Source organism: Mytilus edulis, chromosome 2 (genome assembly GCF_963676685.1).
Source record: "Mytilus edulis chromosome 2, xbMytEdul2.2, whole genome shotgun sequence".
Taxonomy (NCBI): domain Eukaryota; kingdom Metazoa; phylum Mollusca; class Bivalvia; order Mytilida; family Mytilidae; genus Mytilus; species Mytilus edulis.
This window is the reverse complement of record NC_092345.1, coordinates 23,683,960-23,699,284: the sequence shown is the minus strand read 5'-3', so window position 1 is coordinate 23,699,284 and position 15,325 is coordinate 23,683,960. Positions and strand designations below refer to the sequence as shown.

Here is a 15,325-nt window from a genome sequence, read left to right as displayed (position 1 = left end):
TAGGGTCAATAAAGGCGGAAATACGAATAAATTTATGTAATTGAATATCAACATGGTTATTGAAATTGATAACCTCCAATAAAAAAAGTTAAAGATAAAAAAAAAAATCCATTTTATAGAAAGAAAAAAAATTGATACTATTTGTTGTTCTTTTGCAAATATTAAAGACACGAAGAAAATATTGAGGTAAGGATATTGAGACATATATTGTTTTACCATGGCGTTCTGAATCATTTGTTTAATGGAATTCCAATGATATTAATGAAGGTATGAGTTTATCATCACCCGCCATCTATAAAACCAAAATGATAAGAACATTATCATTGTAACTAATATCAGAGCTACTAATAAACTCATCACAAATAACAAGATTAAAATATTTGTCCGCTAGACGCACTTTTAGTCTACAAATGACTTAGAAGTGAAGTTCGAATAAAAAAAGTTTAAAGGCCCAAATAAAGTTGAAGGGCATCGAGGACCCATTATTACGAAAAGGTTGTCAAATACAGGTTGACAGCCATTAAGGTAATCTATCCTTGAAAAATATATGCCACAAATAGTATTCAAAATACCTTTCATGAAATATAATAGAAAATGTTGCGGATTATTTTTATTCCAAAAAAGGTAACAATTTTAAAGTAGAGAAAGAGATATGTATCATTACAGGTAGGATGATGACTAAACCCGACAAATAAAATATCTGAGGACACAAAGCAGTAACAGAGCATATAGAAACAAACTAAAGCAAAGCAAAGTAACCAAAGTGCACACACCAATAAATTGATGTCATGGTGTGATGTCAATTTTCGATACCAACAAACAATCACATACCGAAATACCTTGTACATTATAATCTATTAGATAGTTTTTCCTTCTTACCAATAGACAATTCCACAAGGAAAAGAAGAACACGAGCCGTCGTAACTAAATACTAAGTCAATCAATGTAATTATATAAACCACTTTGTCGTGAACAGAACTATCTGACGCAACATATAATGATATAATATAATAACAATGTTATTTCTTTGAAGTTATCCGTTGGGAACCAGTAATTCTGTTAATACGTCAAATCCTATACCACTAAATCCATTACTGAGTTAACGTAACTTATGTAAGAATCGTAACGGTGTCTTATATTAGGTTATTATAGCAGAATATAGTTTAAGCTAATATTAGATTTCCTTTTTCGGAATTGATATTATCTGATTATAAACAAAGAATACAAAAATGTTTTTCTTGATATAAACAGAATATAAAAAAAGTGTTAATGAAGCAATGTCCTCAAAAGTGCAAAAAAAAAAAAAAAAAAGGTCATGGATACTTGTTACAAAATATTTTTTGTGTGAAAAGAACATCGTCAAACTCCCCAAAGTAAGAGGGAATGAATGTTTGAACATAAATGTTATATATGATTGGGCAGTCCTCCCAGCCGACTACATTTTAAATTTACTTTAAATTGTAATCATGCAAAACTGTCTTATAGAGAGGTTAAATAGATAAATACGCCCTAAGCAAAATTCTGCATTTTCAATCTTTGTTTCACCAATTTACCTCATTTAAGTAAGTATTACATCTTATATTTCAATTTGCAAAAGTACATTCTGTATTTTAAAATTTAGATTCATTCAATAAGTACAAGATTTAAAAATCACGTTGAGCTTTATATTAACAAAGTTGTGCTGTCATGTTCAGAAACAAGAGAGCCTGATTCATGATTATATATTTGTAGGACTCTAGAGTGCGATGGGGACGCTAAAGTACGATGGCCACGCTAAAGTGCGATGGTCTACGCTAAAGTACGTGGTTCCATACGTTAAAGTGCGATGGTCCGGGAAAATATAGACGTAAAAACGTAGTTCGATAATGACGTTAACAGTTGTTTATACAAACTAAAAATGAACATACCGGAATTGTATTAGGAATATTTGATTAACAATTTTTACACCATATGTCCATGACTTACGAGTAATTAATTGAATTTAACCGTTCTTTGTCGGCTGAATCACAATGTTTATTTTTTTCGAGTGCTGGAAAAAGGACTTGTATCCTACAGTCCACCATTTTACTTTATAAATACAAAACAGTATACGCATACTTGTACTGCTTCTATTTGAAGCGAACGGATGCATTCTAATCATTCTTTATGTGGCAGTTTACTTTGTGATCCCCGTTAAAATGCCGTCAATTTTAATGAAAAGTAACGTCGGTAAAATAGAGATACAGGTTTTCATGCGTCAACTATAAAGTGTCTGCTAAAACATAAGTTCGTACTGTATATTGTAGGAAAATACGGAATAGGAGAAAGCTCGGCGAACATTGCATTTCTCTCGCATTTAGTTTTAAGCTTATGCAAATAAATGTTGCATATTCCGAAAATGAACAAATTAGAGATTTTTAATTTCCAATGACAAATATAAGGGAGGTTGTAAAATTAGTGTGAACATCAATCAATGAATGTGTTCGTAGATAGTAGATGTGTTTGTGTTCTGTTAAATTGTTCCTTTTAAAATTGTTATACGATGATGACTGATGTACCCATATTTTGACTATTTTATTTATTGTGTCTGTTTATTTAACGCATCAATGTAAATATATCGGAAATTGATGAGACTGACATTAAAGTGAGAGGGTTAGCGCTATAGAACCAGGTTTAATCCACCATTTACTACATTTGAAAATGTCTGTACCAAGTCAGGAATATGACAGTTCTTGTCCATTCATTTTTGATGGTTTTGTTATTTGATTTTGCCATGTGATTATGGACTTTCCGAATTGATTTTTCTCTAAGTTCAGTATTTTTGTGATTTTACTTTTTTCTATACCAATTATCCAAATATTCAATACGCTCCAAATTGTTGAAAATTCATTCATTCATGAAATATAATATAAGCAAAACATTAAAATTACCTTTATAGCAATTATTACTTAGTCGAATTTGTTAATTTAGAAACAATTACTTCCGCCTACCGGTAAATTGTAAAGCCTATCACACATGTTATATCTTAGCATAATAGCTTTTGCAAAAACGCTTTTTAAACCTCGATGTTTTAATACTTCGAATCTTACCCTTTAGACCATCACACTTTAGCGCGATACACCATCGTACTTTAGCGAACAAACAACCAACACACTTTAGCGTAAAACACCATCGTACTTTAGCGTAGACCATCGCACTTTAGCGTGACCATCGCACTTAAGAGTACTATCGCTCTTTAGAGTCCTACATATTTATATAGAAATTGAAATCAAAAGGCCATGTAGACTTACGTCTTTGACAAATACGAATATATAATTTAGAATGGAAACGGGGACTGTGTCAAAGAGACATCAACCTGACTAAAGACCAAAACAGTCAAGGGACATCACAGTTTTTGGCCTCCTGACATGACATAATAAATATATATATAAACTGATAAGCATAGGTAACGTATATTCAAATTGAGGTACTTGCAAATCATAATTACATAGGAAGCATCAATCAGTAATAAAAACTAATACATATACATGTGAAATCATAACTGAGCTTCATTTAAATAACACGGTTCACCAATTACTAAAGTATACTTGTTTTTACGGAACCTTTTACTAATGTTAGAAAGTCCTTCAATTCAATGGAACAGTATATATTCCACTCTCGTATACGCGTGGTACTACATAATCAAGTTCATATATAATACCAGTCCTTGTTTACATGGCATTCTATTGACATCGCAGACAGCCGCCTTTAATATAGACGTCAATCATTTTATCGGTTAATTCAGAGAAGCCATTAGAGATAATGTTCAAGCATAGCATCTTCATGATAATTTGGCTTCAGGATATTACACTTATAGCAATAGTGTTTATAACAAACATCTTATTCAACATTTAGTCGATTTCAAATAATTACTGACATTTGTAAAAAATCAACATTTCGTATAGAAAGAGTACTGTTGAGTTTTGATTTAGAATATACGTCTGTAAGACAGCAAACATTTTTTTTTAAAAGAAAATGACAAGAACCTATAGAAGTCAAAATACGGTTTTCAATAATCGGCAAGTGTTAAAATTGTCGTTTGTTTCGAAAAGGTGTGACTTGCTAAGCTGCTTACTCTTTTTCTGTTGCTTGTGCATTTAAAAAATATATATATGCTTTTAACTCTTAGTTGGCTTGATTCAATACCTACCAACAGGTTTATTTTAAGAAAAGTTCATGTGTTTTAAAAAATAACTCAATTTCAACTCCTCACTCACGCTAAAAGATCAATTTGTAGATAATTTTCTTGAATATTGGGATTTGCCGCTTCTCTAGCATGTAAGAATAAGAGAAGAGTCTGGTCATCTTAGAGACAAACCAATGTGTCCGGGTAGGATGATATGTCATCATGCGGATCTTTTGAAGTAGCTAGAAATCCGATAAAGTATGTTGGTCTAGTATGAATTAGGCCTAATATATATCACTTGTATTTCCTATCATGATTTCCTTGATAGAGGATTGCTGCTCACAAGGAAGCTATTAAACCAAGAGTCCCACATAGTGATGTTAAAATCATCCTTCCTAAATTTTAGGGACGCCATCACGAGTTGGTTGACCGTCATTGAATAACCGTTTCACAGATGATATCGGATATGTTCCTTATGTCGTAACTACAATAACGTTAACATTCCCTTTTCACGAGTGACTTAACCAAATAAGATAAATACACTTATAAGCGGATTTGTACTGGTGCCACATGTGGAGCAGGATCTGCTTACCCTTCCGGAGCACCTAAGATCACCACCAGTTTTTGGTGGGGTTGGGTTGCACAGTCTTTTTTTCTGTGTTGTATTTTGTAAACTGTTGTTTGTCTTTTAATCGGTTTCGTATTTTGCCATGACAATGTCAGTATGTTTTGACTTATGACTTTTGAGTTTTCCTTTAAAGGATCATTTGCCTTTGCTAGTGTTTTTTTTTAAATAAAATTGCGATTTCTCTCATTTTGGTTGGTTAATTACTTTCTTTACATTTGGTGTAGACACCTGTCTATTCTAGAGACCATCACTTTCGTTGTACACAATGCTCTATTGTGGAGACCATCACTTTCGGCGAACAAAAGTAAATTGACAAAAACACTGAATTCTGAGAAAAATTTACAACGGAAAATCCCTAATCAAATGTCAAAATCAAGAGCTCAAACACATCAAACGAATGGATAACAACTGTCATTTACCTGTATTCCTACGGGTATTTTCTTTTAGGATTAAACCTGGTTTTATAGCTACCCAAACCTCTGAGTTGTATGATAGTCGCATAAAATTCCATTATAATGACTACAATGTGTGAACAAAACAAACAGACATATTTATAGGTAAAAATGTCAAAAATACGGGTACAGCAGTCAACATTGTGTAATTATCTTTAAAATAACTATAAAAACAAGCAACTATTTAAAAGAACTAGATCATCTATGTGGCTGAAGTAAAAAATCGAGACTTAATCTAGAAAACATTAATCTACAACATCTTATAACTGGAGGCTAAATTCTGCTCTATAGTAGCTTGATAATATCAATAAATCCAGATGGATTGCTGCAACTTTGTTGTCCATTTTGAGTCATTAAAAAGTATATCCGTTATATTATGCTATCCTTTAATTCAACGGTAAAGTGTTTTAAATTATTAGAATTCGTCTCAGAATTCATCAAAAACAAATTTTCACCTAACAGACAGTATGACACGGAAAAAATCAACAAAATAAAAACTTTATTTGAATATACTGTTAATATCAAGATAATAGCGTAGCAGGCAAAGTCATGTATAAGAAACTGTTAAGATAACAAGGACAGACGCCATTCATCAAGGCCTCTGACCGAAAATAGTTCATTGGATATATGTATAATAAATTTACAATGTTGTCACTTCTGTATGGATAGATACAACTTCTAAATTGTCAGATAAGACGTCGGCATTGTTAGATGCGATTTCGATATTGGCAGACACGCCTTCGGGACTGTGAGATACGCCTTCAGTACTGTGAGATACGCCTTCGGTACTGCGAGATACGACTTCGGTATTGTCAAATGCGACCCCGGTATTTTCAAATGCTTGTGTTCGTACAGGAACGCCTTCGGTACTGTGAGATACGTCTTCGGTATTGTCAAATGCGACACCGGTATTGTCAAATGCTTGATTTTGTACTGGAAGTGGTGAATGTTTTATCTGATGAGCTACTTTATCAAGTGAGAACATTGTTTCCATAGGTAATGGGAATATAATGGTAGATTCCCGTTCTGCAGCTACAGTGCCGAGGGTCTGCATATATCTGAGTTGCATTGCAGTCGGTGACTGCATCATAATCTCGGCTGCGTCTTTTAATGCCACTGATGCTCTTTGTTCGCCTTCAGCTGCTATCACCTGTACAAAACACATAGGAAATATTTAGTCAAACATGACTGGTATATATTTTTTTCATTGTCATTTATCGAATACTTAGGCGTGTGTTGGTATAGTTGGAAAACGAATTATAAAATTCAACTAAATACCAATGCCTACAATGTTTTTATGCATAATTTTTTAAGACAACGGAATCAAGAAAATCAAGGTAGACACGAAAATCTATATCTACTTAATTAAATAATCGAATTTGAGTCTTAACATCAATTTGTTTTTGTAAAATGACATATCAATAAACAGTTAAAATCTTTGAATAGGATTGTCTCAATATCCATCACAGTGGCGGATCCAGAAATTTTCATAAGTGGGGGCCCATTGACTGACCTAAGAGGGGGCCGCTCCAGTCACGCTTCAGTGATTCCCTATATAAACAACCAATTTTTTTCCAAAAAGGGGGGGGCCGGGCCCCCTGCCCCCCCTAAATCCGCCTCTGCATCAGGTGTTAACTGCTGCAATTTTAAACGCAACAAACAAAAAAGAAACGTTAAAAGTGCCACAGTGTGTTATTCAGTTTTACCAACTACATGATAAAATGGGGGAAAAGAAAAGGGTCAAAGTTTTTTGACTGCATATCGAAACGAAAAACAAACGTGATACGTGTTACTGGTTTGATAGATTGTTGTTTGCTTAAGTTCAGTGTCAATTAATTCATGCGAGTTCAGGAATATGGGTTTCTTACTTTAGCAAGTGCTTCTCTGGACGCTTCAGCTTCAGCAGCCATTGCTCTTTGTAGCTGTATCGGTAGTCTAACATCTTTTCTGAATGAAATTAAACAAAATCGGTTATCAAAGAAATAAAGAAAGTTTGTTGCTACTTTATTCAAAACAATTGCATTATTTCATCGACATTTATTTTTGTAAAGAAAAAAGTGTTCTGGTTATATGTATTTTTTATAGTGCATTCTGTGTGATATCTCCTGTGGAAACCTACATGTCAAAAGTCAATTCATATTCTTTCGTTTTCTTTTTCAAAACTGGTTATCAATAAAAAAAAAATATATACTATTTTTAGCTATATATCGTCTGCAGCATAATTGTGAGAGGAAGAAGTCCTCGATTTAAAAAATAGAACACCTAGCACCAAGAGCATCTTGAGACTATTAATTGGCTTTCAGCGATGAGAAAATTACATTTCAATTCATTCAAAGGGAACCGTTAGCCGTTTGGCCTTCAGATTTGAGACAATAACATCTGAATTACTTACATTTCAACTCTTTCAATTTGTACACCCCAAGGATCTGTAGATTCGTCTAATATTTGCTATAAAAAAAATTGTCCAAAAATTATGCATTTATATAAGCAGGTTTTTTATGGAACAAACAAAATCCTTACATTTTCAAATTACAGAAACGATTATACCAGTAACATAACATTATTATAAGTATATAAAAATCGCCCTAGATACGAAATAATATAATTTGATACTAACCTACAGTTTTATTTTGAGAAACTTTAAAAAGATATAGTTTAATTTCAGATCCTTCTCCCACCCCCACTCACCCTTATAGATCAAAGTGTAGATAACTTTCTGGAATACTTGCTGCTTCTCTACCATGTTAGAGAAAAAAACAAGTTCCTGTGACCTTAGAGTCAGTTAATGTGTCTGCGTAAGGTGATATGTTATCCTGTGGACCTTTTGTACTAGCCAGTGAGAACTCCGATAAAGTGTGTTGGTTTAGTATGAACCAGGTCAATTATATATAATTTCGACATTACTTTGCTCTTGTCCTAATATGCATGTAATATTTGTTATCGGACGTCACACAATCAGCTACCATCAATCCCATAAAGTGTTTTGTCATGTGGTACAGTTGAATATATACGAAATGGATTAATAATCGCAAGGAACACCCACTTGTCTTTTAAAACATTACTCATATTCACAAATATGAAGGTATCTAGGGCGTGCTTTGTTCAGAGAAAAGTGCTTGCATGTGTTTCATGGAAAAGATTATGGGTACACTTTTCAAATATATATACACTCTTTACCTGCATATGGTCGGCGATTGTATCCCGATCCGATAATAATTCTGCCATGTTTTTTGTACCCAGCACATTCCTAAGAGTTGTTGCTGCCAGTAATGACGTAGAATATCTAGCATTCGCAACGTTACACGTGGCCATGACGGGGTCAAATATCCTGGTAAATATCACAGCGTCAACGGCAACAGTTACCGAGTCCTTTGTCAATATCTAAAATGTAATGATATTATGTCATCAGCTAGATAGAAAGGAAGTGGAATTGATTCTATGTTTGAACTTAAACTCATTTTAAATTGTGAAGTAGTTACAAATAGAAGTATAATAGATAGTTTGTATTGTCGAGATAGAATAATCTGTGCAACGAGCAGAAGCTTCAGTCAATTGAATTCGTCGATTGATTTGTAAAAAATAACCTTCTAAAGACGTTCACAAGGAAGCTATCAAACCAATACTTCCAAATGGTGAGGTTGAAATGATCCCTTCGTAAATTTTACGGACGCCATCACGAGTTGGTTGACCGTTATGGAATAACCGTTTCACAAATGATATATATATTATTGTTATGAAATATTTAGAGCTGCCTGTATTCAAATTTATCAAACCACCATAATTGTGATTCTTTTTAAATAGTTTGATCAGTATTGTAAATGAATACAATTAAGCCCCATCCCTCCTAAGCTTGAGAACGTACCTCTTGCGGGGGAATATTCACGGACACCGTTCTTAAATCTATCTTTACGAATTCGTCGATACAAGGGAAGACGATGAATAAACCTGTAAAGAAACATGAATATTTAACTTAGTATTAAACGTGTAATATGTTTCAATATATTTGCACTTTATCTTTGAAAACCTGGACCATAGCAGAAAAATGTAGAAGAACACGCAAAGAAAGGGAGGAAATAAATAAAAAATAAACAAGAAGAATTAAGAGAAAATCTTAAACACTATAAACACTGGGGTCCTTTATAGCTTGCTTTTCCCCAAAAAAAGAACAGAGCGGAAGCAAGTATAGACTACAATATTGTAAGATTGTATGAATGAGAGCAAAAACAAATCCAACATTATTTCAGGGATAACTTCACAAAACATTAAAGAAATTTAATATAGGAAATCAAAAGCAGTAAAGGAGGATTTTCATGCCATGTACTCGAAAATATATCTTATAAATTGTTCTAGTAGCACAGCACTGACTGCAAGTTACATGGTACTCTTAGGGACTGATAGACCACCAACTGCTTACACGATTTGACCTTAAAAAAATATTGTATGATTCCGTTCTCACAGCTGTCGACGCGTGTTTCTGGAAAATTAAACCATCAATCAAGAATATCTAAAAGTGCCTTCACGAAAAAAAGGACCTGCTCAAGGTCAACATTGTCTGCCAGAATTTAACAAACTTAGTTTTTTCTTTCTTGTATAACCTTCAGCATACAGGCTCGAAACTGAAATGGACAAAGCTTAAAAATTTTAAAAAACGTAAGGCAGAGTTAAAACACAAAAAATCATTGTTTCAATTTTTTTTTAATCAATGAAATGGAAACCGACAGGAAAATAAGTAAGATATAAGAAAACAATGTTATAATGCTAATGCATAGTTTACCTGGTCCTCTAGCACCGCCAGTAATAACCCGCCCAAGTCTGAATATAACAACACGTTCATATTCCTGTACAATCTACAATGAAAATCATTAGGCATGTATTAGTATTTGTTTCGGATGTTCGTTTATGGTTACAGTATGTTGGATTGATGTCTTGTTAATGTTTTTTTATTTAATTGATGATTGGGCATAAACACAGTATAAGACGCAATTAATCAAAATATAATATACTCTCGTAAAAAAGGTTGGTCAAATGTTACATTGTTAAGAGTACCTGAAATATGAGTAACTAAGAATGATTAAAATTATCTTAAATGCAACATGCCGTTACAATCTAATGCAATTTGCATCACACTTGCACGGATACTAATTTAAGAAAACAATTTTCACATGTTACATGTAATAACAAATGTTAACTGACAGATACGAATTCATCCAAAAATGATCAACTTGTTACTTATGCTAAAAATGGATCAAGAGAAATAACCCAAATTCTCGCATAGATAAAATGAAAATCGGAAATTATGTCATATAAGAATAAAGATGATTATAGGTGATGCTTATATCCTTTTCCTTTTTATGGAACATTGTCTATTATTTAACATCTTTGTCTCCTTTTTTTATCTATCTCATAAAGAAATGCCTGACTGGGGAATAGAAATATGTTCAGTCTTGATCTTCTCCCGACCGACAGTAAACTCTTATCAAAGTGGGCCTGTTCGTGATTTAAGGATATACAAGTACACAGCCACGAACAAACAGAATGAAAGACATGAAATATAATACATCGGGTAGAGAGAGAGCCACGCTCTCTACATTTATAACCCTTGCAACAACTCTTTGAGGGTTTGTAGGTGATATGTTACTAGGCTAATCTGTCCCTATCAAATATATATATTTTCATTTTCCAGTGGCAGTTCAATTTTCTCCGATATTCATCCTGGACGGCCACTGTTACATGACCTCCCTATTGTATTTATTGTCAATTTGTTCTCGTCCTCAACATGCATATACCATTTGTCACGTGACGATAAACAACCAACAATCAAACAAACAAAGTAAAAGCATTAAACACACACACAAAAAAAACATCGAAAAGAACACAAATCACACATATATTTTAGAATTTAATTATTTAACCCTTTAAGACAATATTATCGTCAATTAATACCATTTCCCCCGTAATATAATGCTTACAATAGCTTTTCAGATAATCGAATTATATTTACAGATACACAAGAAGTCTTACTCAACTCCTTACTTTTCTAACTTCTAACCTTAAGTAAAAGCCAATAAAGGAGTCAAGAGATGAGTGGATTGCTTTTTAACGTCCAGTTGCAAACCAAAAGCAAACGTCAAGACGTGAAGATGTTATGACACGACGGGTGTCACATGTGGAGCAGGATCTGCTTATCCTTCCGGAGCACCTGAGATCACCCCCAGTTTTTGGTGGGGTTCGTGTTGCTTATTCTTTAGTTTTATATGTTGTGTCATGTGTACTATTGTTTGTCTGTTTGGTTTTTTTTCATTTTTAGCCATGGCGTTGTCAGTTTATTTTCGATTTATGAGTTTGACTCTCCCTCTGGTATCTTTCGTCACTCTTTTATTGTATCCTGAATATTACTCCTGCTTGTACCAGACCGATACTTAATGTGCCCAAGGTAACAGTCTACAAACAGACAGGTCATCCTACCCATACAAATTTTCTTACTTCGGGGTAACCAATCTACCTTTACTCTTAAATACTGCATTGTGATTAGAGTAGAAGCATCAATTTCAAATCTTTTATTTCAACCGCCAGGAGATCAAACACACGACCTTCCAATTAAAATGATAAGCAAAATACTGTAGAATTTAAAAGAAGAACAACATCAGGGTAATATGTTAAAAAAACAGACTAGCTTACCTTTATTATGTAACATAAGGAGAATGGAAACGTAAAAATGATGAGAATTGTTGACAAAACAATGCAACAGTTTCCACAAAAACCTAGACTGTTGTCCTCTGAATTGACATTTCGTTCTGAAAAAAAGTGAATCAATAATGTAGACAAATAACTAAATAACCATGTCCTCTTACTTTTGAAATCTTTTTAAATGACATTTATAAAAAAAATGAGATATGTGGACATCGTCATTTGGACAGAAGAATGCTGCTATTACCATAGCAATTCAGAATTACATAAAACTTGTAATTGTCAAGAGTTTCAAACAATCGAGAAAAAAATGGTAAATTTTTATAATGAAAATTTAAATCATTTTTCAAATACATCGCAGGTTTGCGTGATTTAGGCGGAAAAGCATAAGTATGCTGTAATACTGTAAGATATTAGGTTTGAGTTCAATTATGCTCACAAGAAAACAATGTAGCCACACCCTAGCACCCTTAACCACCCCTAGACCACGACATTGCATTATCAATAAACAGACATGTACTCTTACTGGTGTTTAGGTTTTTCTCTTTTGAACCTTTTATGTTTTTTATGAGTGATATGTCGTGGTTTTTCTGAGTCTGACTTGCATTATTGTATGTATGACCATTTACGCAACATTTATTTATCTATAAAGAAACATGTCCCCATTGTTTACATTATTTTTAAATTAATTGATCCTACTTGTAGACATTGTTATAACAAAATATTCAATGACATAATTTTACTTACGGAATTCTTGTTTCATTTTGTAATCCTTAATAAAAATAACAAATCATATAATATCCATTTGTTTTTATGCTGTTAGGGAAAGTCAGGTGCCTCCGCCATTTTATTTTACCTAGTCTATTATTTATATCAATATAAAGGGTAGGTGTTTATTGTGAAATCGTTATCTTCTTGGTATCAGTAACATAAGTATCTGTCAGTCAAACGAATCTTACATATTATTCACAATTTTTTTTGAAACAAAAAATAATTGTATACAAAAAATAATTATATACATGATCGTTAAATGCTTATAAATTTCCGTTTATAACCGTCGATACCCTCATACACCTGAATTAGTGGTCATTGATCGTATTGATCTCATATTGATATACAAGTTCAGGTAGCGGTATGCAAATCTTGATAATATAAATAGATTTAAATGTTTATTATTGGGTCACGGAATAACTATGATTTTGGTTTGCTATTGATAAAGCTGTTTTAAAACCATTTTAGATTATCAATAACTTTATTTGAATATAATTTCGAATCAAGGTATGCTCAATTTTTAGTTTACTGCAATGTTCTACTGACTAAATTTTGTCATATTGTGTTTGTCTCCCCTTTTGCATCTTGAGATTTAATTGCCCAAAATACAACTGAGCGAAGTAATGCATTTTTTTCATGATTCTATTTAAAAAAAAAGCATCCCGTCGAGGGGGCGTAAAAAAGGTAAAGTTACACTGCATAAATTGTATGCGTCCGAAGTGCTTTTCTTGATAGCCTGTTACTATTGAACCTTAAGTTTGCTAATGTGAAGCTTGAAGTGAGCCAACAATATTTTGAACATTTTTAAAACTTGTGCCAGAATATTTATTTTCATGTGTAATAAGGCAAGATTGTTTATTTCCGACTTAATGGGGGAAGGGAGTAAGAATATTTACCAAAAAGCAAAATCACAAAAATACTGAACTATAAGGAAAATTCAAAACGAAAGGTCCAAAAATAAATGGCAAAATCCAAAGGTCAAACACATCAAAAGAATGGTTAACCAATGTCGTATTCCTGACCTGGCACAGGCATTTATCCTATTTAGAAAATAGTGGATTTGACCATAGGTGTAATTATGATAATATATTCCTTCCATTAGAAAACTATATCTTATTTTGTTTTACCAATGTGTTTGTTTTGTTGGAATTTCGAGTCACAAAGAAAAACACCATTCAAGACCAATGATGTATTATTTTCTAACAGTTTTCAAATTTGTGTAAAGATAAATTGAGTCGGATCGAGACGACAAAAATTTTAAAAAATGAGTGGTTTCAATTTTTCGTATTTTTTTGTACTTAATATAAAAATTTTGTATGTGATATTCGTTGGACAAAGCGTCATAACTCTAATTGAACAAACTGTATGTCTGTGTCTCTTCATTTATTTATTAGGTATCCAATACAAAACAACACTTTAAATGTAATGCCTTTATGAGATTTGTAATTTTATGTAAATGATCAAAAAGACACATTTAGATTAGTCGTACTTGATATTTTTGATGCAGAATACTCTTTATTAACACTATATTTCTATTTCTACATTTTAAAATTAAGTTGGAATGACTATACAATAATACGTAAGAAATGTCCAACAGATTATCGGCTCTTTTAGGTATATAATATCAGACATACCTGATACATAATACACCCAAAGTAGTACTGTGGATTCATTATTATTCGTTGGATACCAATTTTCGTGGCTTTCGTGGATACAGGTGAACCACGAAATTAAATGTTCAACGAATAACAAATTTTCTATAGGCTTATATGCAGACTTCGGCAAAACCACGAAATTTAATATCCACGAACATGCAAGTTTTCGTAATCCACGAAAATTGGTGCCCACGAAAATAAATGAATCCACAGTAATCAAGAAATGCAATGCATGATCACTTGATTTTCTGTAGGAAGATAGACACCTGTCATTTCCTTATATGTATCATAGGTTTATTGCTTGATTTGTAAGTTATAGATAAATTCAGTCTGCTGCTTCCAATTATAGCGTTTTTCCGATAATAAGTAGACAGAAATACAAATCAGAATCCAACAGAACATCAATCCCCACCAAGAATTGGATTTAACTTTGATAAAGATTTTAATATTTGCAATCTGAGCAATCCTCTTCCTATGATAATCGTACGAGTGTATTTGCAAAATAGGTTCTCACCAGCTCCCCCGACCGACAAAGGCCTTCTATAACTGATCCCCGTTACCATTATCGCATTTGTTTATATACAAAAAACACTGTATCAACTGCCAGTCAAATTAGTTGACAGTATAAAAAAAAAACTTACTTATACCTGAACAACATACCTGAGTTGTGTGCTGTTGATATTGTAGATTTGCTTAACCACAATTTGATTGGAAACTTATTTTGCATTAGTCTTCTTGCGAACAACGGTATGTGATTATGCCTTCTATTCGGTCTACTAAGCCTGCACTATAACTCTTTACATGTAAATACATACTTATAAACAGAAGTAAGAAAGGACTTCTGACGTACTGTGGCAAAGTGAATTCAACCACCGGTGAGATTCCGATGATTCATAAAAATTCAAAGACTGTTATTTCAAATAGAAACCTAAATGTGTATGTTTGTTTGAAATGTTTTTTGTCAGTTGTGTTGTATGCTTTGCTGCTG

General features: G+C 32.9%; 1 protein-coding gene across 1 annotated transcript; it reads right to left on the bottom strand.

The window, feature by feature from the left end:
- Positions 1–5,708: 5,708 nt before the first annotated feature.
- LOC139511766 (stomatin-like) lies at positions 5,709–13,011 on the bottom strand. Its single transcript, XM_071298818.1, has 8 exons — positions 12,659–13,011; positions 11,903–12,018; positions 9,999–10,071; positions 9,087–9,169; positions 8,402–8,605; positions 7,617–7,672; positions 7,093–7,171; positions 5,709–6,374 (listed from the first exon to the last, which is right to left on the bottom strand). Exons 1-8 carry the CDS (start codon positions 12,672–12,674, stop codon positions 5,865–5,867), a joined length of 1,137 nt encoding a protein of 378 aa, XP_071154919.1. The 5' UTR covers positions 12,675–13,011; the 3' UTR covers positions 5,709–5,864.
- Between the last annotated feature and the right edge of the window lie 2,314 nt (positions 13,012–15,325).